This window comes from Zootermopsis nevadensis, unplaced genomic scaffold (assembly GCF_977971745.1).
Source record: "Zootermopsis nevadensis isolate Lab colony 2312 unplaced genomic scaffold, Znev_1.0 Znev_ptg000030l, whole genome shotgun sequence".
Lineage (NCBI taxonomy): Eukaryota > Metazoa > Arthropoda > Insecta > Blattodea > Termopsidae > Zootermopsis > Zootermopsis nevadensis.
In genome coordinates, this window is record NW_028259162.1 from 1116676 (window position 1) to 1144267 (window position 27592).

The 27592-nt window shown below is 41.1% G+C and overlaps 1 protein-coding gene and 1 non-coding gene across 5 annotated transcripts in view; one reads left to right on the plus strand and one right to left on the minus strand.

Moving 5' to 3' along the window:
* Positions 1 to 1257: 1257 nt before the first annotated feature.
* Positions 1258 to 1330, minus strand: TRNAR-ACG (transfer RNA arginine (anticodon ACG)). Its single transcript has one exon. It is a non-coding gene; the product is annotated as a tRNA-Arg (tRNA).
* A 1209-nt stretch (positions 1331 to 2539) lies between these two features.
* The window catches only part of LOC110827779 (uncharacterized), a 479277-nt gene continuing 454224 nt past the window's right edge, over positions 2540 to 27592 (plus strand). For 2 of the 4 annotated variants that reach the window (XM_022059774.2, XM_022059775.2), the window contains exon 1: positions 16182 to 17017. In XM_022059774.2, the coding sequence (XP_021915466.2) occupies positions 16844 to 17017 (174 nt within the window). In that variant the 5' untranslated portion in view covers positions 16182 to 16843. Of the gene's footprint in view, positions 2749 to 16181; positions 17018 to 27592 lie in introns of those variants that run through there. The other 2 variants (XM_022059773.2, XM_022059770.2) reach the window with 2 other exon arrangements.

Sequence of the window (27592 nt, forward strand, 5' to 3'; positions counted from 1 at the left end):
AAGGGAGGAAAACTGCGAGCAGTGGAGGGTGTTTTAGTTCAACGTGGATGAGTCCAAAGGCTATGAAATATGCATGTTCTTCGGAGATCTCAAACTTTTCCACCTGAGTGGGTCCGTCCGACCGTCTTACGTAACACCCCTCCCCTCCCCCCCTCCGTCCGCCCATCTCCCACTTGGCCAAATCCCCTCAGATATGTTTGTTTAACTCTTACCACCAGTGGGAAATACCCTTAGAATTCCATGTAAGTTTGGGTTACTCTTCCTTTCCGCAAGATTCTTCAATTTGTTCTCACCATTCAGCGTTCTCGTAATTTTTTTTCTTTTTGAATGTCGAAAATGTAATTGAAATTGTCAGTCTGGGGCTTACTACTATTAGACTGAATAGTAAATTTAGGTTTCGCGCACCGCCATGTTGTGTTACATTCCGCAGTTTTGAGAAACTTGGGTGCAATTTTGAGGACATTTGGTTTTAGTAATGTCGTCCCAGAAGTTGGTATTACTGATTGTAGAAATTAAAAAAAAAAGGTGAGGTAACCTCTAGTGGTATGATGCTCATACCAAGTTTCGTAAAACTCCGTCATTCTGCTCTAAAATTATTAAAGCCGGACACTCACATTCCCGATAATCGATTACTTGATATATCTCTGAAGTAAGAAACAGATGAAAGAGCGATTTACAGGAAGGTAAATATTATTTGTTATGTGTGTCCTCTGTAGCTGGCAGATCGTATTTAATAAATTTGATTAAGGACCGTTTCAAGGCAGACAACATTACTTTAATGACAGTAGCGTACTGACACCGAATATACTAGACAGAGGCAGTGAAGGAGTCACAAAAAGAAAAGTTCTTGAGAGTAATGACGTCACAGAGACGAGAGGCTGTGTACCGCTGTGTTGTGTTACAAATAAATTGAATTAACTCGGTCTCTCTGGAGAAGGGTGCGGGGATCATGTTCCGGAGGTATTTTCATCACCATTAATTTTGTGTTCCCGTCTGCACTAAGACGGACGAAGGGGATATTTATTTGTTTTCGGCTTTGGAATCATTTGCCCGAATATTCGTTTGTTTCAGAAGTTCCCTTCTTGATAAATACTATGAACCCTCTGACGCTCAAAAAGAGAGAGAGGAAACAGAAAGTGGGGGGAGTAGCGATAGGTACTACTGTTATAAATTGGGGGGGTAGGTATAAAGTTGGTTTGGGGCTACGAAGGTTCCCAGACAGTACCCGCTCGTCCTTCGAAAAAAAAAAATATACATCGACCCTGCCAGGATTCGAACCTGGAATCTTCTGATCCGTAGTCAGACGCGTTATCCGTTGCGCCACAGGGCCACAGCTCTAGAGCTCAAGTTCGTCATAATAATACCTAAAGAATTCGGTCCTTACCGCAAAGAAAACACTACACTTCACCATTACAAAGATAAGACGAAGACCCTTAACTGATTATACAAATAGAAATTCTAATCTGTTGCCTCAAACATTGACCCGTGACCTCTCTGAGATATTAATGACATGGTCACAAGATCCTCCCCCCCCCTTCGTGCTTAAAACTGGCGAAATGGACCAGGGTTTAATCTAGGGAATGGATCTTAAACGTTGGAAGAGTGAGGTCTTCTTGAAGTCCAGTTGCAGGTGGGAGCCAAATACGCAATCTTCTAAATGGATTTTGTTTATGATAACGCGAAACTACGCTGCTCATGGAAATTTCCATTACGTTTCGTTTGATTCTTCGTGAAGTTTCAAATGCGAATGCATTGTAGGGCTTTGAACCTACCAAGGCAAGTTTCTCTTTATGGCAAAGTACGACGCGCGTGTTAAAAGAAATTGCTTGGTGTTCTGTCGAAAGGGGACTTAATAATCACTAAATCGTAGATGGGCATTACTTTTTCGTTTATTTAGTGACTATCAATTAGTGGTTTGGGCTTAAATTTTGTTAGACAGTTTGGTTTTATCGTTTGTGGAAATGTGAAGATGAGGTTGGCAATGGCTATGGGGTTGGCATTACTGTAAGGTACAGAAAAAAGTTCAGTTTTATAAGACATAATTCATAATTCGGAACTTGGGTATAATAAATGTAAAATATACATGTAATTAAGACATATATAATTTATTTGAATAATATTTCGATGCATGTATTATGAACGAAACACTAGAAAAATAAATTTTCGTAGTCCGTTGTTCATTTGTTTTGTTCACAAGACAGTTATGAAGTGTGACTTCTTTGGTGTTCATTAGCATTGACAAATCAGATTTTTATGTTCATAAACTGATAATAAAGATAGATGTGGAATAAAATAATGAATTGTATATTTGTTTTGGAAATATGTTTGATTATAATTGCACGTTTTCAGTTTTATTGAACGTTTATGCTTCCTGTTATTTGTAAGTTTTACTATCGTTTGTTTTTTAAGCTCCATGCATTATAAAGCGTTGCGCGTCACCTATGAAATACGTAAGAAAACGAACTTTTACCGAAGTTTTCCGAACGCCTGAGGTAGGAGGACATTAGCGTCCATGAGTGCAAAAGTGGTAGACGGTGCGTGATTTCCGGTTAGAATTTCGTTGAAAATTGCATTGTGAGATTATTACAAAGTGTGAGATGGTGTTTATTGTGATTTGTTATTGTCAGTTAACGTTTCAAACTGAAATATTTGTGGTGTGGTGTTTAAAATGTTGTTCAAGAGTTGTAAGTTGCTATGCAACTTTCAGCCATGCAACCAGTTTGCGCAACATGGAGGCAACACGTGACTGTAAGTCTGTATACTAATGGCGCTCTAATATAGGTTATGTGAAAGTAGTAAAAATATTCCATTGTCAGTATGCTTTAAGCAATTATTTGAATGCTGTTAGTTGCCTAGTTACTTATCTGGGCTGGAAAATCTGGCTTGTTGGGTAATTAGACCTGATTTCTATTTTATGTAAAAAAAATGCCGTGATTTTAGCCTGAAATTTATTTTAATGGGTAGCTGTTTCTAGGGGTTTAAGAGATTAAAATTCTTCCCGCCGGCTTGAGGTATTTCAAGAAACATCATATATATATATATATATATAATGGAAACCATGTTTATACAATGCGTCCAGTAATTATAGGACAAGCCGAAGATGTGCAAATACAATACTAATAAAGACACAACTACATAGTTGTTACAAATGATTGCTTAAAGATTTTCTAGGTGACATTTCGGGTTCTCACGGTGGTAAATGTGAAGGTGTCTGTCTGCCGGGATGTTGTGCCGTGTAGTCTGGTTAAAAGTGTATCTTTGGGGACACGTAAACTAATTGCCATTACATGTTACGAGATACCCAGCTTGGAAGCTTCGGCCATTTTGACTTGAGATTTGTTCGTCCGTCCGTTGAACACAGACCCGCAGCTGTTTGGGCGTTGTCAGCACTGCGCAGTGACCGGTAGACTGCAGGTGGACATGCTAGCTGAAGCTACTTCTGTCTTCCATTGTCCTTCTAGTCAATATCGTAATGCCCTTGAAGTTATGTACTAATTTCGACGTTAGGATCCCGCAACGTCGTCTTATCTGTTGGCATATGCGTTTGCCATTTGTGCCTCTAAGCATTCACATGGATTACTTTTACAGGCATTTAATACAATGAGAAGTCGTGTCTGTCGTTACCTCAGCTCTGATGATGGAAGCATGGACGGCCTCCGAAACATACCCGATCGTCCGAAAAGATTTCGTTGCATTCATTCACCGTGAAAGCTTTAGATCTTGATTTTTAGTGATGTTTTGAACACAGAATATTTTTTATGGGTTTGATATGAACAATGATTAATTTCTTAAACAGCATTAAGAAATTGATAGTTGTCATGGAGACGCTTAGGAAGTGAATTCTTAAGTACTGTTTAGACGAACATCGACTGCTGAGGGAGCATTCACGTAGCTCAGCGGTCACCAAGTGGAGGGCAATTTGTGAATACGTTGAATATAAATGTCCGCTCTCCGTGGTACAAAAAAGGAGTTTCCACCTTGCCACCTCACACACGGACATGTGATGTATGTTGTACCGCAATGCGTGTAAGTGGAAAAGGGGTTAGAGGGTTGTCGATTTGACCGTCGAAGGAAATGTGGGATAAACCGTGCTTCTTTTACAACCCCCACGCACTGTATTCGCTAGAGTTTTAACCCTACTGTGGGTTTGGGTTCGAATCCCACCAGGGCATAGATACTTAAATTTTTTTTCGCGTACCGATGGGATCTATTTTTTTAAAATACGAACTACTGCCAGATCTGATACGAAGCCAGAAAAGGTAACAAAGTTTTAAGTAGATCATAGAGCAAGTGGTGTAGTTGGCTCTGCGGCGGAAATGACGTCATGAGGATGGATCTATATACTAGCCCAGGATCTTTATTCCGAGAGTGCCGTAGATCAGTCCGCTGCATCGTGATGCGGTTTTTGAAAAAACTGTCGTCTCGTAAACGTTTCCCTGCCAGTCTGAAAGTGATATATCCGCTTGTCGTTGCTTTCTTGTTTTCATATGAATGAGACGGACTGTCACCCGGTGTCGCGCCGTCTCCTAGACGTGCAGTGGCGGATTCGCTTGATGTTTCTGCTATGTTTGCGGTTCCGAAGGTCAAGATCTTAACACGTTTTGATGTCACACGTGGACCAGTTTTTTTTAAATGTTATCGGATTTTAATTGAAAGCGTTGCTGAAGCGCTTATTGTTTGCTGGATTAAAAAAAGACACTTTTTGTATCTAGACAGCAGATAGACGTCGCCTTTTTTGATGCCTTCCCAAAGACGGGTTTTCTTCCATTTTTTACGTTATTGAATTGAATCTTTCAAAATTGGAAGTGCCCCAATTGAGACCCCCAGTGGCCCATAAATGTTTTATTATTTTACGTTTAAATTACGCTACAGATAATCGTGGGACTTATTGTGTAAAATTTTCGGTAGTCTGTGATATTTATTACGCTCATATTCTAATTTTTGAGAGGGCTGTAAGCGACCTACGGGCCCGTGTTTGACAACTACTGTATACACGGTCATTGACAGACAAACTTTGTGGAACCGAGACTTGCGGCTTTCAGGCATTGCTTAGGGCTGTTGGAGAAATGTCAAAATAAAGGTAATAAATCAGGGGTCGGGAGTGCTGACACAAATGATCCATTTTAATTAGGCGCGGGGTTGATTCCAGCCGGCACACCAGACCAAACACTCATTTGGCGGGCGGAAGGAGACGCAGAGGGAAGAGATAAATCAGGAGACGGCTCGGCCTATGAAAATAGAGAAACCATTTGGTTCTTATGCCGAGTAACGATGCCTTATGATGAAGTCTTGAGAGTTCATTTAGTGATGGATGGCGTTAGAGGAGGGACTCTCAGCCGGCAGACGTTCGCGAGGGAATGCCCACGCCAGACTTGGGAAGTACTGAGGAAAACCACGTATCGGTTTTTTGCGGTATCTCGATTGAGATTTGAAATCACGACCGTATGATTTATCTTGTGATTTAAAAAGTGTCATCACCCCGAGACCAGCCATCTTGAGTTTTTGAAAAAAATATGAGCGACTTATTATAGGGTCCAGTGGCGGATTCTTATGAACCTTGGGGTTCAGGGGATTTGTTGAGCAAATATGACCTTTGCAGAAAAGACTTTTTACGACGTAGTTAGTGTTTTCTTAATTAAACTTCGCACGGAAAGGAGTAACATGAAAGCATGCCCTTCAGTTGTGCCTGTGTTAACAAAACATGTTGTTAGGCATCACGTGACATGCCCCACTTTAGTACATCGGGGCCCCCGATAAGCGGCTCTGATTTATGTCTTGCCACAGGCTCAGCTCGCGTGAGCCAATCAGCGACCAGAAAGTTACAAGTTCGTAACAGTTATTAAAAGCGTTTGCCACTGGTCCGTCGGAGGGGGGGGGGGTGGGGTGGGGTGGTTAATTTAAATTCAAGAATGATTAGAGCTTGTAAATTTTAATTCCTTGCGTGTTGCTGGCAGAAATATTTGAGTTATCACAAAAATTGCGCCCATAAACTTTAAGTTATGATGTATCAGTCATGCATGTTTAAATATTTCGCCTGGTCTACCTTAAAAAAAACAACAACTTAGATTTTATAAAGCGTCGAGTCGCTCAGCCAATCAAATTTCACGACTTCACATAATATCGGTTTCATAAGAGCCCGAAAGTCAGATGAATCTTCTTTACACCCACACATCCTGTTTGTGATCCATTTTAATATTGTCCTACCATCTATTTCTAGGTCTCCTCAGTTGTCTGAATACATTAGCATTTCTCTCGTGTGTAAATCCAACAAGGACAAGAACTGAAGACTCACAGGAAAGCCACTGTCGGTCCGCCCGTCCGTCTCCGTGTTATAATTCTGAATTTTCTGATTGAATTTTACTGAAATTTTGTATGGGCGGACTACACTGAAATTTAAAGGGGAAATTCAATTTTTGTTAATATTATCGTATATGACCCTTAGAGAATCAAAAGTTGGTGATATTTTTAAAAGTAGGGTGAATCCTAGATATAATAATTCTTGCAGGGCATAAAATATGGGCCCAATGTAACTTAAATTTAATTTTTTTCTTCTAAATGTATGTTAGTTAACAAAATTAAGGAAGAGTGTTACGACTCTGTAGTGTTCAGGAGCAGCTTTATGGAAACCGAAATTTTTCGTGTTGCTGTCAGGACATACGCCCAGTTTCATCTTGTCCACAGTTTGATTCTTGGGCCTCCACGACCTATTCCTTACATATCTTTACCAATTAATCATAATCATCCTTCCATTCGCAAGTGAGTAATGTGTTAAATTTACTATTAATTTCATTACATGATACAGCTGTTAAATATATTGTAATTAATATATGCTAATTAGCTCCTGCAATTGATTGAATGACGTTGAACGAAAATATATTTGTACTCCTTCAGAAGTGTGGGACGTGAAATTGTAGAAACAGATCACATGCTTTGAACAGATGGCATCGTAAGATGAGGACGGAAGGCATTCTGAAGCCACAGGATGGCGTCTGGTTGGCTAGGGAACGCCGTGATTTATCCTGTCCCATCCTTAACGCCTTCCGCGGGAGGAAAGTGGAATTGCAGTTTTTTTATTAGTTCCTGTGATTACACTCACGAGGCCACGGGCTCTTAATTTATGCGAAGTGAAATTCTTTCCTGTTGCAAAGTGACTGCGCAGATGCGACACCACGTCTGTCTTTTATGTGAAACTTGCAAGTTTCTGAGCGTGGGAACCCTGGTTTCGAGACCTGTTTTCTTATCGGTGACGTTGAATCAGGTGGCAGATTTTAATGTAGATGTTCATACTCCGTATTGATAATTTCCATGTTATTTTTAAATTTGTTAACACATATTTTTGACCGCCACGGTGGTCTAGCGGTTAGAACGCTGGCCTTGTAATCCTGGGGGTCTCGGGTTCGATTCCCGGCGGTGCCCGAATTTATAACTTGTGTTGGGCAAGGCCGTGGTCTAGGCAACACGGAGTTTTCCTCCGTGGCATCCCAACAATTACTCCATTCACACACAGAAGAAGGCAATGGCAAACCACTTCTGGATCATCTGCCAAGAACGTATATGAACAGGTCACAGTCCGAGAAAAGGATGGAAGGATCCTGTTCATATGGACCTGTCGTCAGACAGAACACTAAATAATAATAAGATGAGGTGGTCTAGCGGTTAGAACGCTGGCATTGTAATCCTGGGGTCTCGGGTTCGATTCCCGGCGGTGCCCGAATTTATAACTTGTGTTGGGCAAGGCCGTGGTCTAGGCAACACGGAGTTTTCCTCCGTGGCATCCCAACAATTACTCCATTCACACACAGAAGAAGGCAATGGCAAACCACTTCTGGATCATCTGCCAAGAACGTATATGAACAGGTCCCAGTCCGAGAAAAGGATGGAAGGATCCTGTTCATATGGACCTGTCGTCAGACAGAACACTACAAATAAAAACAAATAACACATATTTGGGCCGAACTGCGACCAACAAGCTCTAAAGCAACATTTCCTATGCCTGTACTCAGATATACCCGCTTTGACAAGTGCTAACACTGACTTGAAATAATGTTTGTACGAAAATGTTTTTGCTCAGAGATGAAGAAAATGTTTTTGTAAGTTTTATTTGACATTAGATGATGCATTTATATTCTGTTTCATGATTTTATCCAGATCTGTGGCTTATATAATGCGTTCTCGGGAACATATTTTTGAGGCAACTTGTGGCTAATGTATGATGCGTTATCCATGTACGTTTCTTATGGATTCTGTAATTGATCTAGCCCATTTGCTGATTTATGTTTCAAATTCTCACGGCGATGGGTCTTGTAGAAATTGATCCGACGTTTCAGAGGTGCTTACTGCTTCTACAGTAAGGACTGCAATTGCGGTATTTCTTTGTAGAGAGAGACCTGAGTTAGTTTATAAACAGTTCGTCTCGTCCCTGCCCCCTCGAAACTCTGTACATTCTGTAGCTCAGCTAATGGAATCCTCACACCCTCGACCGTCCATCTTTTTCCCCCCATTTTCTGCGACAGTCGAATTAGCTCACTGGCGGTGTTACGAAGAAATACTCGTAGTTCTGTTTAACTTTGTTCAGTTCGCTGTCAAGTCCGTATGGGCTCATTTCCATGTAAAGGTAGAAGAAATCTTTCAGATTCGGATTTTGTCTGCCTACTTTTTTGGTGACGTGGCAAAACAGTTAGTTAACAAGTGTGGAAAGGTGTAGTCAAAATGGGAGCATGTTTTTTCCAGAGGCACTTTTTGCAATTTTAATCGTCTCCTCGGCCTTTGATGTTTGCTGAGTCGACTATAAATAACAACATATGCTAGAAATTTGCAGTTTTCACTGGCACAGAAGAAAGGTCATTTTCTGAAATATTTCTGATGACAACAAAATTATTGGCGTCATCGGCTGATAATTCAATCACTTATTTTTGCGAAATCATAGACGACCCTGTCAAAAGGCACACTTGATTCTGAAGACCATGGTTCGTGTTGAAATTGCGAAGTCTGTATAATTGTTTTAACGTGATGCTGAGGAGATTATTTATATCTAAGATAACGGAGAAAATATGCTTAATGTAACAGCTTAATGAAGATTTCCGTCTTCTGGGTTGTTGCGCTGTGTAGTCTGGTCGATGTTAACCAACGTTTCAGAGGTCATACTGCCTCCATCATCAGGGCGATGAGTATGAAGATTTCCGTCTTCTGGGTTGTTGCGCTGTGTAGTCTGGTCGATGTTAACCAACGTTTCAGAGGTCATACTGCCTCCATCATCAGGGCGATGAGTATGAAGATTTCCGTCTTCTGGGTTGTTGCGCTGTGTAATATGGTCGATGTTAACCAACGTTTCAGAGGTCATACTGCCTCCGTCATCAGGGCGATGTATATGCCCTGATGACGGAGGCAGTATGACCTACGAAACGTTGGCTAACATCGACCAGACTACAGAGCGCAACAACCCAGAAGATGGATATCTTCATACTCACCGCTGTGAGAACCTCAAGTCTTACATAACAGCTTAATAATTTGTATGTTTAACCAAACATTATATGTAACGAGTGTCGTATATACCACAGTTCTTCATCTATTTATAAGTGCGTAGAATCGCATTTGCGTTTAAAGTATTTATGCATGTTGTTATTTTTTACGCGTAGTGTGGGGATTTCTCGACGATGGCTGGTTCAGCGCAGTACTTCGGAAATCGCGAGTGTCCTCTCCCCCATTTACCCCGTGCATGCCAAGTATCAATCTCCCAAGTCTCTTGTCGAGAGAGGGGAAAATTACACATTCCTGTAAAATCGCAGTCACGAAATTCCTATCGACATGTTATATCCTTAATGGCGTCCAACGTACAAGATAAAGAAGATTTGGGGTGTGAGGGTAAAGCCCCTTTATGAGAGCAATAACGGTCTATATAGCTACTGAGGCAGGAGGAGGGTAGTTGAGTTAGTAACTCATTGACCGGGGTCTGTACACGGGATTTTCTCAGGGCCCTTCCATTCTGCGATCAAAGTAATATCATGGCTGTGGTCCGGTGGGAAAATCAGCCAGAGCGTGAAGCACACCACCGAGTTTTATCGTGCGTAGTGGTTGAGAAAGTGCACAAAGGCTACCCTGACGTTTTCATTATCCCATAAAGGCGACCGCTGGCAAAGTACCACAGGACACACAACTGTCACTCCCTGCTGTGGTCTGTGGCACCAAAACCTAGTTGAAGAAATTTGTCGTTTATTGATTATAAATTTTGTAGAAACATTAAATACGTGACCATGCAAGGCATGCGGATAGGAAGTCAAATGAGGATTTGGTCGGTTTACCTCGAGAAAGAAATCTTTGTGTAGACCTAGAGATAGATGGGAGGACGTTTTGTTAGGAAACCTCACAGGCGAACGTGAATTGTGAAATTTGTTGATGAAATAAGCGAAAGGACGGATTGGACTTCCCAGCAGTGCACGAGGTTCGAAGTAAATTAATATCAGCCAGAAGCTCCGAAGCTGAGACCATAACAACTGCTAACGATTCTTTATTATGTTTTTAAGGTTATCTTTTATTTTGTATGGTTCTGAAACCAGGTCTCTTATAGTAAGGGAGCAACGTATTACGTTTGAACGTAAGAACAATGGAGTAGGTGGAAGTCTTGGATATTTAATGGCGAGGAATTTGGTGGTGTTCTGTCGCGGTTGAGAAATATGGGGGCATTGGTTGGACTTGCAGCTCGGAGGGAGACAGTTGATGAATGTAAAACGTTCTTTGGGGAAATGAGAATGAGGGAGAGAGGTCGTGAGGATGGAACTGGATCAGAATCGCCGTGTCAGGGCTTCGTCGAACCTACGGGATGCTATTGTAAGATTAGTTCTTAGCTAAAATTGTTGTATGTGGACTTTGAAGTGGAAAGTTCTTTCTGTATGCCCCTATGGACCTACCACCACGTGTACGGTGTCCAGCCTACCGAATCGAAAGTATCTGTTAGTTCGTAGCGCGTATGTTAAAGTGAGGATTTTGTCATTTCTGGAGGACAGCGACATTGCCTTGCGCGTCAACAGATTTTGCTCCGAAGTTAAGGATTCTTTGTGTGAGGAAGGATACTGAAGGAAGGGCAGATTGGCAAAATTTGAGAGAATTAGAGTTTTGTAAGGAATTGGGCGAAATAATAAAAAAATTATGATGAAGGGTTGGAGACGCCGGTAGCGGAGGGGGTGAAACTGGAAACATGGGACTGACGGCGGGGGTTAGCATTCTCTGTCAGTTTCTTTATCAGCTTCGTTCTCGAGTTGAAATGTTCGTGAATTTGTAGCAATACTGATTTCTCTCTCTCTCTCTCTCTCGCTCGCTCTCTCGCTCTCTCTCTCTTCTTCCCAGACTTGTTTTTTCAATTCCTAATTATTCTTTGTGTGGTTTAAAACTGAATAAATATGGACATGATGCGCTTGGTATTTCAGTCTGTGTAGTGACTAGTCTCCGGGCTGGGTGACCTGGCTTCGATTCCAGACAGGTCACAGTTTTCCTGTTTGTCACCGCCCCCAGACGGGCTCTGTGGTCCACCAAACCCCCCTGTCCAGCGGTTACCCGGGTTATTTCTTGTGGGTGATGGGAATGCGATCTGGGAGTGAGGTTATCTACTCATGTGCCGAGTTCATGAATGCGTGGATGCAATCATCCACTCCCCATGTTTGTGTGGCGTGGTAATGAACCTTCATTTTCCATAAAGAATCTGGGATTTCTCAAACACCGGAGCTGCTGTCGCGCAGGGCGTCCTGTGGAGTTGGGGATTGGATTAAACTAGTCCAGGACCTGTCGGGAATGTGTGGTTATCCTTCAGCCTGAATAAGTACTAAGTTCTTGAGGGAGAGTGGAGGACTCCGTACCTCCTCGTTACAAAAGAAGAATCTTCTTTGTGCAATTTGATCTCCTCCCTTTCACGCTTCTGTTCATTTACGAATAAAATTAATTCTTTGATTGTACAACGAGGGCTTGAACCATTTCTTTTGTTCGTTTTAATTCACGGTTCATTGGTAGATGTCTCTCATTGAAACAATGGAGAACACTTCGTCTCGTTACGAATTCCTGCTCGCCCGGCCAGACTTCTTCTGTTTGCCAGACTGATTTCCCCCCCTCTTTTCCCGGCCATTATCATGGCGACGCTGCGCAAGGCGAATTTCTTTTTGTAAGGTGTAACAAACTCTAAGATAATTTGTCATAAATTATCTGTTACTTTATAGCGAGATCAGTGTAGTTTAAATTTTTGCTTATTACCTGTTTGTTTAGACGAATGTATTTTTATTATAAATTATTTATTTTATATTATTGTTTACACCTAAGATTTTTAAACCATTCGTTATGTTATTGCTCGTGGTTACAACGCATAATAATGCAAATTTCACTTATTTTTTATTTAGTGTTCTGTCTGACGACAGGTCCATATGAACAGGATCCTTCCATCCTTTTCTCGGACTGGGACCTGTTCATATACGTTCTTGGCAGATGATCCAGAAGTGGTTTGCCATTGCCTTCTTCTCTGTGTGAATGGAGTAATTGTTGGGATGCCACGGAGGAAAACTCCGTGTTGCCTAGACCACGGCCTTGCCCAACACAAGTTATAAATTCGGGCACCGCCGAGAATCGAAACCGAGACCCCCCAGGATTACAAGGCCAGCGTTCTAACCGCTAGACCAAATTGAAATGTCACATGAATTTTTATCACACGAAAATTTTTTGATTGAATAAAGCTTACTTAAATTTGAAACGTCTGTCATCACACGAAAGTTACGGACCATGTTTTTTTAAAAATTTCAGTGATTGCACTCCGACATTAAAAGTTGACACATCGGACATTGGGAGTGGGAGGGGGGGGGGTGTGTTCGCTGTGTTATTTTTCCTGTAGATTCAGGTACAACTGTATGACATGTTTTCTGAACAGGTAGTAGATTCTTTTGCATACTCTGTTTTGATATTCTTCTAATTTTCTCTGGAACGAAACGCCTAGGACGCTTAAAGAATATCCAGGAATGTTCCCGATCATTGATTCTTTATCAGTTTTTACGGAGATTAAAACTGAGAAAAGAGAGAGAGCGAGGAGAATCGTATTTACCCCTTATTTTTCGTTTACGTGGGACGCACGTGCTGTTTTGCTTCGAGGATACGTTCTCATTTTTCCCCGTCTTTGATTCTTTTGATGTCAAGAGATTGGAAACATTTTTTGGTCAAACGATTTGTTCATGTAATGCTGTTGGCCATTTCCCCACCCCACCCCCTCAACTTGAAATGTCCCCATTATAACGTTTTAAACCCTCTCCCAGCTGGCTTACAGCATGCAGTACAAAGCAAACTTTTCTTTCAGAATCTCAAAGGTTCAAACAATCGTAATAAGGAAGTACATTCACGTCTAAAAGAAAGTGAACAATTTCTTGCAAGCATAAAACGCCCTGTTAGAAGATAGATTTCTTTTCGAAAGTTTATTTTAAAGCGATTCTCTGTATTTCCAGAGAAACTAATCTGATTTCTTTGAAGAAAATGCTCTTTGAACTTCTATCTTTGCCGTTAATTGTGCTTGGCTTTGTATCATTGGGTTTTTTGATAGAATCGCTAACAAGAAGATAATAGCACCTGCCTATTTTCTCTGTGATACACACTGCACCATAACAGATATTTCTAATCTCCTATTTGTGGTGACTGGGCCATACGTATTCAAGTTAAGTACCATTAAACCTTTCGGCGGTCTATGTACCACGTTCAATGTATCCATTGGAATAAACAGCGATTATTTCCTTAAACAGCGTTAACCAGTTGATCTTTGTAATGGTGAAGTGCGGTGTTTTCTTCGCGGTACGGACTGGATTCTTAAATGTAATTTAGACGAACTATGATTCTCGCTGTAAACAGCGATTATTTCCTTAAACAGCGTTAATCATTTGATCTTTGTAATGGTGAAGAGTTGTGTTTTCTCTGCGGTACGGACCGAATTCGTACATACGTATTTAGATGGACTTGTTGCTTTGAAGAGTTAATGCCCCGTGTGGGAAATTACTTTAATTGCCCGAAAGATGACATTTACATATTTAAAACTTTATTACGATAAACAAATTACATTTACTACTGGGATAACCGAAGTTGTTGATTCAGGGAATCCGCAGACAATCACAGTGCATTGTTTAACGGGCGCATTTTACTCCCAAGAGGGAGAATGTACGCGAGATTGCTGTGTTAACCGGCGATGAATGTTCACGGTGGAATGAATTGAATTCCATCATATTGTAATATCAAACGTTGTTACCGGATAATTCTAGACATCCGTGTATCACTTGTACGGCCGCGTGGAAGGGGAGGAGGGCTTGAAACACCCATAACAAATAATCGGGATAGCTGCCTAATTAATTCCAAGGTTTAAGGTCTTGAGTTGTTGATGGCCAAGAAATTCCTTGCTTGTATTTTATAACATTGTTCATGACTTCTTCATGCAAATTTGTCATTTGGACCGGAGTTCATCCAGCTGAGTCCAGTTCACATCTTTACACCACACATCTTCAGCAAAATGTTTAATATTATTCTGTCATCTTAGTCTTGATCCCGCATGTCGTCTCTTTTGCGAACCAAAATATTTTAGGCTTTAGTTTTTTTTCTTCCAGAAGTGCCAAATGTCCAGCCCGACTCATCTTTATCTTTCATCTGATCACTTGTAAGATATCAGGTGATAACAAATTTTGAAACGTGTTCCCCCATAGCACTCAAATTTTATTCTTAAGGAATTTAGTAAAAACAATTTATCGAATATAGGCTTATTTTCGTTTTCCTAAAAGTGACTGTGCTTTCGAAGGGTAAGAAGTATTCTTTGTTAAGTTAATAGAGGAAAAAGATAAACTTTGATCAAAATGAGCACTGTTGTTCGTTATTAACACTTCGGGTTGTGCTAGAGGTACAAGTAATGCGGGTTGCAGTACAACAGGCTAAATATTTATTGCGGATTCTTAGAGTAGTTTTTCAAAATTTTTGTTCATATGATTTAAAATGTGAAAAAAGTAATTATCAAAAAATAAAATTAATTTACATAATAAATGTTAGTTACCTGTTAGTAGTTCGTGTATGGAACGTGGTTTTATTGAAAGGAAAAAAAGATGTATGTTGTTTGCGTCATGAAAGTACGTCTCTAGTTTAAAAAAATAAAAATTCTTACTGTCTTTTTCGTTGATCTGCATTTTTAGTTTGAGGTGATGGTTTCGCCCCTGTCTGAGCGTGATGTATGCACCTCGCACTTCGTCAGTTTCCATTCCGGCGGTTTGCCTACGCGTCTCGCTAACAATTTACTTGTTTCAATGTAACTGCTCTGTGATATTGATCCTTTTTTCGATGCCCTGACATAGTTATCATTCGTACCTACCTACAGACGTCCCGTATCGGCGGCAGACGGCAACATTACGCCGCTGAAGTTAAAATTTCTGCCGTCACTCCCCATATAGTCGGTTGAAGATTTATAAGTTTTCACAGACACGAGTAACTATAATTTTATTTCCGTTTGAGTAACGACTTCAAGGTTAACATATATAGTTTACCGCGAGCCAGGGTAGTGTGAATCGATGAAGTGACCGTCTACCAAACGGGGTTAGTCACTAGGCAAGGACAGGTTTTGTTTTCCTCACCACAACTTGGGTCCTCTATCGAGGACCTGTCTCTGAAAGGTAAAACGACCTTAGGGTTAAGCTGCCTGAGTTTAAGAATGAGTGGAATAATAATTACAAAATGCATCTCGAAAAAATAAAGGAAGGAAATCGAACGGGTTTTCTATACGGAGGATATTATTAAAATGGATCACAGTTATGGGATGTGAGGAATTCAATAGCCTAAAGATATGCAAAGTAGCGGGCTTTTTTGGATGCGGTAATGAATCTTTGTGTTTTATGAAAAGCAGATCGTTTTTGATCATCTGAGCCATTATCGATTTCTCGAGATGATATTTGCTCCATAGAATTATTTGTAAACAGACGCATACCGCAAACATTCAAACCGTTGATATAAAGAATTTGGTAAACTTTGGTCACCTCAAAAATAAACTCTAATGGAAGGTAACGTACAGATACTATATCTATATATTGTAGGCTTATAGTGAGGCCGGTCTCCGGTAGGTGGTGTTAGGCACGTGCGGCGCTGCGGCGCTCTGCGAAGTCCGTCCCACCATTCGACGCCGCGACTGGGTCGCCGGCGGATGTTAGGAGAGGGTTCGTCGCGCGGGCGAAGGGACGCGGTGACTGTCCGGAGACGTCGAAGAACGGAACATCGGGCATATGGTTTCCATAGTGACCGCTAAAATCTGAATATCAAAGCAGGATACAAATTTGTGTTGCACCCGGTCCCATCGTAATTATCTATCTTATCTACGAACCACGCCGTTTTCGTTTTACAGCAAAATAGGGCAAAGAGTCGGGGACTCCGTATATCGTCATCTCGCGTGAAAACATCCCATTTTGCCCTCGGTTGTCGTACGGTGTCTAACATCTTTGTTGATTACGGTATCAAAATCAGCGGAGTGACGATAAAACGTCGTCTAATGCGTGACGATAACAGCTGACTGTCGCGTGGCGTGATTGTGTATGAAGTTGTTAAACTTAAGGCAGTTTCTGTCCTCGAATTTCTTTTATCTTTAAAATATAAAAATTCACGCGATCGTGATAATAAACTCGAGTGTGAAGTGAATGACTGAAAACGGAAGGTAACTTTATAGAGTGCGTGTTAATATGAATAATTCATAATAACCTTGCTTTCACGGAATCTGCCTACTTGGTGGTGTTCTTAATCCGCTGACTGGTGCATTATGTGATAGTAGTGCGTGTCAGAGCGAGTGTTGTGTTTCGACTTCTGGGGAAAAAAAGTGGCGATGGGTGAAAGTGCTTGTAACTCGCCGGCCAGGAGTATAGGTGACCCGAACTCACTGACTGACTCTGAACTTACCGATCTTGAGTCTGATAGTCAGATTGAAGTACTTACTGAGATACCAGGAACTCCCGATCAGACCATCGTCGACGGTTGGGTCAAATTCCGGGACAAGAGGGTAAGATGGACATAAGTTTGTTTCAAGTTACCGAGAGAGAGAGAGAAGAGAGAAAGTGGGGGGAGTAGCGATAGGCACTACTGTTATAAATGGGGGGAGGGGTATAAAGTTAGTTGTGGGCTATGAAGGTTCCCAGGCAGTGCCCGCTCGTCCTTCTGGTATGGATAAGTTTAGTGAGGACAAGGGATTTAGGAGACAGGATGGGGTAAGAAATAGGGTAGGGGGGGAGTTGATTCGGGTCTTTGCGTTAATTTTGAATTTTGATATTGGCCTTGGGGGTGGCGTTAGGAATAATTTACGTTAATTTTTTTTGGGGGGGGGGCTACTATAGAGCGGAATTTTGATATTACTCTGAGAGGGCTGCATGGGAGGCATGCAGAGCAACGTGGAAATTGGGTACCAACTCAGCATTTGCTCTAGTACCGAGGAAAACCACGGAAAACCTTGGTCGAGTTGGCCGGTCGCAGGACCTTCCGGATGCGTGCTGCTGACTTCTAGCCAGCAGTCCGGCATTTAAAATCGCGAGCCCTAACGGTAGCCTCTGTCCTTGTTTCAAGTTACGAGACTTACCTTGGTGCTACATTGCGTTGTGCTTCTGTAATGGAGAACATTTCTCCTTAGCGAACTGCATTACGTAATGATTAGTTCCGTAACTGCATTGACACGAGTATCATCTGTGTCGAAATGTTTACTGTCCTCACTGGGATAACCTGTGCTTTTTGAGAGTACCAGGTAGCGGTAACTTCTTAGGTTCATGGTTCATGCCTCGCGCACAGCACCGGCCTGGTTAAGACTCCACCGATCGGTAGCGTTTGAAGAAGCTCTGAGCGTCTTGACAATCCTGTCTGAGGTTTATTTATGATTACCTCAGTTAAGTCTTTTGAGCGTGTCCACACGATTGTAACCAGCGTTATTTATTTTTCGGTTGCTACGAGGGTTTTACTCTAGAACTGAAAATCCTTTATCATGAGTTTTTCATAGGGTTTCTCTATACGTCTTCACTGAGGGTATATATTAGGTTTTACGTGAGCCCAAACACTTTTCCCTTGCTTTTAATTGACTGGTTACATATAAATACCTTTTGCGTTTATTCTACTATTCTGAATACTAACCAAATTATGTACCCGGACGAATTATCATTAAGGATTAAGGTCGTCTTCAATCTCCAAATTTGAACATGATGGAGGCACTGTGAACAATTTGGACCACATGTCTGTTTCGCTTCAAGGCAGGAGTGGCGCGCTGGCTGTCAGGACACGTTCCGAGTTGACTCCCTGACTAGGGCTGAAGATTGTTCTGTCATTGTGGTCGCCGAATCCACTCTCGATTAGGTAACTCATCATGACGTTTTCATGTTGAGATCTGAGGTTCTCATGGCGGCGGGTATGAAGATGACTGTGTTCTGGGTTGTAGCGCCGTGTCCTTGCTGTCTCCATCATCAGTGCGATGAGTAAGAAGCTTGTTATGAATTGGTTTGAGATGTGTAAAGCGGTCTGGCAAGATATGACTGCGGAATTGTGCGTTAAAATATACCACGGTCGATTTATACCACATTATTTACGATTTATATTATAGAGTAGGCGTTATTTTTTTTTATTTGTAGTGTTCTGTCTGGCGACAGGTCCATATGAACAGGATCCTTCGATCCTTTTCTCTGACTGGGACCTGTTCATATACGTTCTTGGCAGATGATCCAGAAGTGGTTTGTCATTGCCTTCTTCTGTGTGTGAATGGAGTAATTGTTGGGATGCCACGGAGGAAAACTCCGTGTTGCCTAGACCACGGCCTTGCCCAACGCAAGTTATAAATTCGGGCACCGCCGGGAATCGAACCCGAGACCCCCAGGATTAGAAGGCCAGCGTTCTAACCGCTAGACCACCGTGGCAGGTTTTAGAGTAGGCGTTATGTGAAGTTAAAAGTGTCATTAAACAATCCAGGATTCACTCTGGCGATCGGTATTGCTTTATACTTCATGCTGCGTGTCACGCCCATCTGAATTCTTCTGTTTAATCTCCATAGCAATGCCGGATGAAGAGTCGAAGGCGCCAACTGATCTAGATGCAGATAACGCTCTGTGATTCTTCGGGACACTATTGGCCTGCCCGCATTTAATTTAATGTGTAAAGAGTAAACAAATACCGGGCGTTCATGTAAAGTAGATGGTTCGTTTAAATTACGTTAAACAGTGCACACAACTAGCGAACTAATGCAAATGTTTGTTAGGTATACTGAAATGCAACAAACGCCTAATGCAGCGCGTATAGACTACATGCCACACAGTAGTGCCGGAGAAATTGCCGCAGGAGCACGGCGTATCGTGAATGAACATACGACGAGCGAGAGGAGTCCATTAAGTAACTGTGAATCTTAGACACCGGAATTTTACAGTCTCGTGGTTCTTGTAGAGCGCTTGCGAGACACTTTGCGACATAAAGGTCATTATGAACTATGAATCTGTACTGAACTCTGTCGTACGTACATTGGATCATTTGAGAGTATTATTACTTTTAGCTTAATAGGTAGAAGTGACTCGGGGGGTAATTAACTTTTCACAGACGGGTTCTATGAAGCTGTATGGAAGTGGCCGGTCTCAATGCGTCATTTTGTCATGTGATTTAAGTATCTTTGGAATTTCACTCAGCGCGCTGGAGCTGAATTTTCGCAGTTAATAAAAGTGATGATCACTATGTAAGGATTTGAAAGGAGACGGCTACCTCTTACTTGAAAGTGATATCCTGCAATTTAGCATTCCAGAGGAAAACCGCGAACAACCTTTGTCAGGATAGCCGATAGCCGACCGACGTTTCGTCAGTCTTGCAGAATGCTGGATTCGGAGGTACAGCTGCACTGACGTCTCTGTGATTGTTGATTGAAATCGCTTGCCATTGACGGTAGAGGGTGGAACCAAGGTCCATAGACATGTGTGGGATCACATATCGATTGTGCGAGACCGCCCTAACTGCAGTATTCTGTGCAGTTCGCCATCTGCTTGGTTACATAGCAACGCGAACAGCTAGGCGCTTCTCAGATGTTTACCAAAATGGTAACAATGCCCACACGTTTACCGGCTTTTGAATTTCTCTGGTGATACTGATATTTCAGGGAGATGCTAACATGGCGGCTGCACAATATGCTTTATGCGAGGAAGGTTACTGACGAAATAATGGAAATTGTCCTCTTAAAATTGTAAAACTGTATTTATGATACCTTATAAATATGACGAATATTTGATTTTTAATCCTTGGGAACCCTGGAGTACACTTCATACTTATTTAATGGTAGATAGTACGAGGCGATGCTGTTCAGCGTTTAGCATTCCGATTTGTATTCAAGAGAGCGTTCGGTACTTGGTCCAGAGGCTGACTGACCAGACTGTGGCTTTCCATGATTTTCTTCAGACCATCCAGCCAATAGGAGAGTACCTTAAATATGCCACAACGCTTCCATACACATCTTTATAAATAAACCATTAACATTACACAATGAATATAGTGTGAAATAGATCGATGAATAAAATCAAGAACGAAGTAACATTATTTCAACGCTACACGAGTTTCAAGTTGAAAGAAATCATTGAAATGAAGTGAGAAACTGAAAAAAAAATATTAATTTACGAATGAATGTGATTTTCTGCAGCTGTTAGCTTAAAAACTGAAAGTCTTTAATCCTCATGACGATTAAAAGGGACGATAATGAAGCTTTGAGTTAGTCAGACGTGTAAACATGCACTTTGTTTGGAAAATAAGGGCCCTGCTCCATCCGCTTGCCAGTGACTGTGAAACAAACAAAATTTTACCCGGCCGCTGCGGATTTCCATGGCAACCTTGCTTGAGAATTCGTCGCGGTTCATTTTCTATTGTTGCTATTTTTCATGTGTACGTGTTGACAGTGAAGAGCCTGTAATCCCAAGCCTCTTATGACGTCACGGGTCGTTCTGGAGAGACTCAGCTTCACACGGCTGTGCTCAGTGTCTACTTGTCGTTGCTATGGTGATAGTTTCGTATACAGAGAGCAATTATTTTGTTTCTGTTAAACAAATATTTTTCCCTGAGACCTATTTAAAAACTTTATTAAGATATATAAAATTATAAATTTTATCTTTTTTTGTAGGCTTCTCGCTTCGTAATTGAAGGTTGTAGACGGAGGATTGCGTTGAGAATAATATTTGTGTTCTTATTCAAATAATGTTAAGGATATCAAATTAAATTGGACGTGGTGCAAAGTATGAGCTAAATAAATAATAAATACAAACTAAAGGAGAGAGACCATTAGAGACCTAGGTACAGATAGAAAGATAATTATCACCCTCGTGAAGTCCTGTGACAGTTATATGTACCGCCTGTCTCAAAAACCAGCAACTTTTCGTTTTGCATTTATGGGGTTCGGATAAATTTCACTATAAACAGCGATTATTTCCTTAACCAGCGTTAACCATTCGATCCTCGTAATGGTGAATCGCTGTGTTTTCTTTGCGGTACGGACTGGATGTTTGCTATTTTGATGAGCTTCGTCTTTTCGAAAAGGACGAGCGGGTACTGCCTGGGGACCTTCGTAGCCGCAGAGTTGGCTTCCCCGATGAATTAATTGCCTATCCCTCTTTTCATCTTCAAAGGGTTGAAATAGCTGTCCAGTAAAGTGTGAGTTAGGGGATATCTTGAGCAGCTGAGGAACTATCAGCTTCTGAATAAGCACAGCGCTGTGGAATTAGTGCTGCATAGCCCCAAGTGTCATGAGAGGTTCTCGTGAAGAAACACAACCATGAAATCTGTTGCTTAACACATCCTTCATCTCGGACTGTACATCAATTTGAATTGCCTTGAGTCTGATCCTGAGCCTAAATGTATTCCCGGGGGAACAAATTCTAGACCGAAAGAACATTGAGCATGTCAAACAGCCACGTGAAATATTTAACAGGTCTCATGTGTAGCCCGTGATATACCAGGACATAAAAAGTCAGCCTTTCGGATTTCGGATACCAGCTGTACGCGTTCTCTGTGATAGCAGGTGTTTCGAGATAAGCAGATATAAAGATGCGATCTTAACTCTGAACTACTTAATGTATCATCGATTTCACTTCAACATAATCAAAAGCATAACAATTACAGAGAGCAGTTATATTCGTTCATCTGCAGAAAAAGTTTTTGTTTTTATTGAATCCTAAGATGTTTTCACTGCCATCCCCCTTCCCCCCGCATGGATCCTATCATTTAATTCGCATCTTCACGAAATATGTCATAGAAGTTATTTTTAATAATATTATTGTCTTTTATTGCGTTGGAAGTTAATCGACCGTTGTCAGGTTGTTACCCTGCTTCGTATTTGGGATATCCCACAATTTTCAGTCTTGGTTTGTGGACCGGCTATAGGAGGTCAAGCTTGTCGTCGTCTTTATGAGTCCAGTCAGCGTTAAATGGGTCAGGATCTTACGCGAAGTTTGGTGTATAGGAATATAAAGTTGCAGCCAACCTTGCGGTGTTGACTCGAGATGGGAAAAACTACCCTGACAGTCCAGGACGTTGCTCTGGGAGTTGACACTTGAATATAAACAGCTGTCACTGGCAGAGGGCGAAGGAAGGGAAATTTGTCCCGCGCGGAGAGAAAGTTTTCGAAAATCTTGTCCTTTCTTTACACAGTCAATTCGTTACTCCTGCTTTTGTGTTAAAATTTCTCACTCGCACGTTGAATGACAATTTTTTTTTTGTTTATTTGTGGTTTGTTTAAAGACTGCTGTTTTAATCGTCCGTGAATCAGAAAATGTCAAAATTTACCTTATCCTAAATCGTTTTCCTGTCGAAGTACTTTATAATTGTGAAGTAAAACAAATCTCTACTTTTAGCAATAGTTTACAATTGAATTTAATAGCAGCGAGATCTTGTTCACCCCTGTATTCTTCCTGTTCGTGAAAAGTTGATAGTATTTTAATTTTTCTTTAAATTTAAAAACTATTAACAAGAAAGGCATAATATAAGCATAGTATGAAAATTAATATGAACATAACCTGTACGTTTATAAGAACATACGTGTTAAACTGTGCAGTAGAGCATGATTTGGCGTCGTGCGTAACACTTAACCATGTTCTAGGGTGCTGGCACGCTAGAATGGTTCAGAAAGACTGATTTTGTGTAAGGACATATAAATCGTGATACTTAGGCCAATGTTGCGCCGATATAACCTCTCCCCCTACCCACACACACACCAGGAATAAAATTTAGAAGATAGCAGCCCTTGTGAACCTTTACAAGAGTTGTTGATCGAAGTGAGGTTTGCTCAGAATTCTATTTTAAGTCTATTTCTTGTACGAATTTGTCTCCAAACGAAGTTTCCTATCCTCACGTATAGAAACCCACAGCGAATCTGAGCGTTTGACAGAGTACAATACGTTTCAATCCATAACATTTCAGCATGACTGATACTGGATACGGTTTGACGATGCTCAAACCTAGCGTTATGTGATTCTGGTGTTCGGGGAACACAAATGAGAACTTAAGATCTGACACAAGACAGACGCGACTGAATGGATTAACAACAAACAAAGGTGTACTCTAAACTCCAATCTGAAGTACACAAATTTTAAGAATGAGTCTCATTTTATATATTTTTTGGTAATCCTGGGGTCCCGGGTTCGATTCCCGGCGGTACCCGAATTTATAACTTGTGTTGGGCAAGGCCGTGGTCTAGGCAACACGGAGTTTTCCTCCGTGGCATCCCAACAATTACTCCATTCACACACAGAAGAAGGCAATGGCAAACCACTTCTGGATCATCTGCCAAGAACGTATATGAACAGGTCCCAGTCCGAGAAAAGGATGGAAGGATCCTGTTCATATGGACCTGTCGTCAGACAGAACACTAAATAATAATAATAATCTACACTCGTCATCTTCAGTCCGTACCGGAAAAAAGTGTCTCCATGACCGATTAGTTTGTTAATTCTGTTTAAGAAAATGATCAGTTTTTATCCTGAGAATCATAGGAAATCCACAGAGCGATAAGACCTGATGATCGAGACAGCAAGGACCTCTGAAACGTCGGTGTATACTTCTACCAGACTACGCGGCTATACAACCGAGAAGACGGCCATCTTTAGCGTAAAGTTTAAATTTGATGAACGCGAACTAGATTTGAGTCATATCAGTTTTAGTGTAGAAATCCCATACCAAATTTCACCTAAATCTCTCCAGTTGTTTGGAGATGAAACATTCAGTCGCAGACATGAGCTCACTATTACACTCTCATTTTGCATTAAAACGCGTAGGAAATACAGCCGTTTCACATTCTATTTTAAATGTAGTTTTTATGTCGATTTTAAAAAAACGTACAACGTATTGGCCTCTCTTGACGTCACATTAATTTCAGTCGATTTTTGTCTCATCACGTGACGTGACGTCAGATTTACTTCCATCCTCAATTATATCTCCCCTTCAACCCTTTATAGTTAATGGATGGCAGTGGTTTGATGTGATGGTAACATCAGACAGCACCAATATTTTAATTAATAAAGAAATGCCACATTCTGTACGAGAGGCGACAGTGGGTCGGCGGATACTGGGCATGCGCGGAGAACTCCCAACAGAAAATTAAAAAATTCCTCTACGCTGCTGCAGTATAACCAGTGGCGAATCCTGGTTTAGAAACACGTCATTCACAATTGCAGTATTACCAAATCCCCCCAACACAATCAATACGATACTAATTTATTGTAATAATAATAATAATAATAATAATAATATTATGTCGCGGTTGTGTTACGCATTAAAATGTGTCCTTAATATTCCTCGAGGTTTAGTTGTCAGGCTGTGCACTGCATTCGCCTGGTTATGACATATAATTGTGCTTTGTGCTTCAAGGTTTTATGGTGCTAGTCGTATTAATGCAAATAGGCCAAATTAATGGTCGTAAATCCTTGATTTCTGTTCATATAGTGGCCACTGTGTCGAAGTTCAATGTCTTTGTGTTATTGTCTTTGGTAGAGCAAATGCATTCAATTACGTATCATGTTAAATTGAAGCCGAAGATTCAGTCCGCACCGCAAAGAAAACACCACACTTCATGACTACAAAAATTCAATTTTGTTAAGTCAGGAGACGTTGGTGGGCAAGGAAGCGACCCCCCAGTTATTCCATTCCATTTACCCGGAAACGGAAAACGTGGAATTATATCGGAGTTGTCTGTCTCTCAAATGATTATTTGTCTTTTATTTTACATTTTTTAAGACACGCCCATTTGCAGAAACAGTTGTACGGATAGATTTTTGGTTATTATACAGCACGTATTATTTTTATTATGTATATTATGCGGATAATGATGATAATACAATTATTGAAATGTAATTTACGATGGAATGAACTATGTAAAGTATAAGCTGGTACTGTTGATCTGTTCTGAGCCCTCTTGAGTGTTTCGCTCTCTGAACAAATGCGGATCTTTGGACGAAAAACAAAATTTCATCTTGTGTATGAGTTTCAAAGAACTTGAGAGTAAAGAATGACCACCCTCCATAGGCCTCAAGGCTGTTTCATAATTAATTTCATCTTGCTGAACGAATATACGGCAATTTTAGGGCATGGAGAAACTAGTGCCGCGTTGCCCAAAGGCTCAACGATCTATAAATTCCAAGCTCCAACGTGTTATTAACGTCGGACAGTTTTCGGATCTTTGAAGTCCTGAGGATGACGTCGTCTCGCAAACTCTGATTTTTTTTCTCTCTTTAAAAGATGTAGCGTATTATCTGGGAGGCCGTTGCTAGTAGGTTTGATAATTGGGTAGTTCATTCTGCTCACTTCCGTTTCCTGTCGTCTTACGTCGTAGAGGTCGACATTTATATCTTCTCTAGAATTCGACGACTAATCGGCCAGACTCCTTCTTCTTTGTCTTAATCTAATGGCGTTATCTCAACTACATTTCTAACGTGGTGTCGGAAGGAAGTATAATCCTAATGAATCTGTTGATTCTTAGTGAATTTAACTAACTCTTAGGTTGTATAAAATTGAAGTCCTACCTATCCTTAACGATGTCTAAATAAACGAAGGTGTACGGGCGGGGATTGTGGCCCGCGTAGGGGAGTTGGAAAGCCTAAATGAAGGAGCCACTCGGAAGACCTACGGATGGCTGGAAATATAATATTAAAATGGATCTTAGGAAAATAGGTTTGGAGGGTGTGGATTGGATTTATCTGGCTTGGGGCAGGGGCCGGTAGTGGGGTCCATAAAAGGAGAGACATTTCTTGACTAGCCGAATGTACTGTTAGATTATAAATTAGGACCCTGTTGGCGTTTAAGAAGTAGAATTTCTTTCGCCGAATGAGTTTACCAACGTTTCGCAGGTCCTTCCTGCCTCCATTATCAGGCCGATAACGTTGATAAACTTCTGCCAGACTACAGGTCGCTATAACACAGAAGACAGCCGTCTTCGAACTCGAAAGCCTCAATGCGAATTCTATGATGTCTGATTCTTGGTAACCCTGAAATCCCATCGTTTGCATAAAGTGATTTTAAGGGCTGTTTTGTCGGAAGGGTCTCCGGTAATGTATTTCGTGACAATGCCACGGCCGATCATTGTGTGTGTGTCTTTGATTGTGATTTCTCTGTATTGTTCTGACTGAGAACGCACGCGAGCTGGTTGGTGTGTTGTTGGAAATAGTCGAATGTAGGCCTTTTTTTTAGTTTTCATTAAGTGTAAAACAATACGTGCTCAAATGGTCTCAATTTGAGAGAAGGCAGGGCATTCATGTGACGTAGGCAACAGCGTGTCTGATTCTAACGAATGCCCTTACAAACACGTTGTATGGCAAATTACATTTGGAGCCGCATTGTCCAGCTGTGTTGCCGACATAAAGGAGAACGTATAAAAGTCAGGAAAGGATGATTAGTCCACTGCGATATTCCGTGTTGTTTCATAATTCAAAATTTTTATAACAGGAGAGTAAAAGCCTAGTCACATAAAAATAAACTCTCTGTTAGCAGAATTCAAAAATTCGAAAGATTCATTGCTGATAATACCAAAATCCGCCCATTTAACGCACTCCTGAGCCTGTTCCATCCACTCCCATTCTCACAACCTGTTTCTCTAAGACATTTTTTTTAATATTATCTGTCGTCCAAGCTGCGTGTTTCAGTTCCTTCCCCTATGAATTTTTTCAGTCTCCGAGCTACATGTACAGCCCGTCATAAAATAGTTAATTCCGCTTTTCTCCTAGTACGTGAGGGGTACAAATAACCTGTCAAGTTGGGATGGTGTTATTAAATCTTCTGGTTCTGCTACCACGGTGTAGCCGAACCAGAATATTGTGAAAGGTATATATATATATATATATATATATATATATATATATATATATGGAATAAAGGAGGCCTTATGCTAAAACGAATCTTAGGAAGTTACGTATCTCAAGACCTAAGATTGTATTTATGTCTTGTGACGTGTTTAATGACGACCACCGTCCTTCAAATTTTCGAATAAACTCGGCACTTGAATGTCCAGTGAGGACTTATGTAAGAAACAGCAAATCCTTTCATCGTTTTTCTGCGTTAACGTGTTTGACTAGGGACTTTTCAGTGTGACAGTTGGCAACCCTGG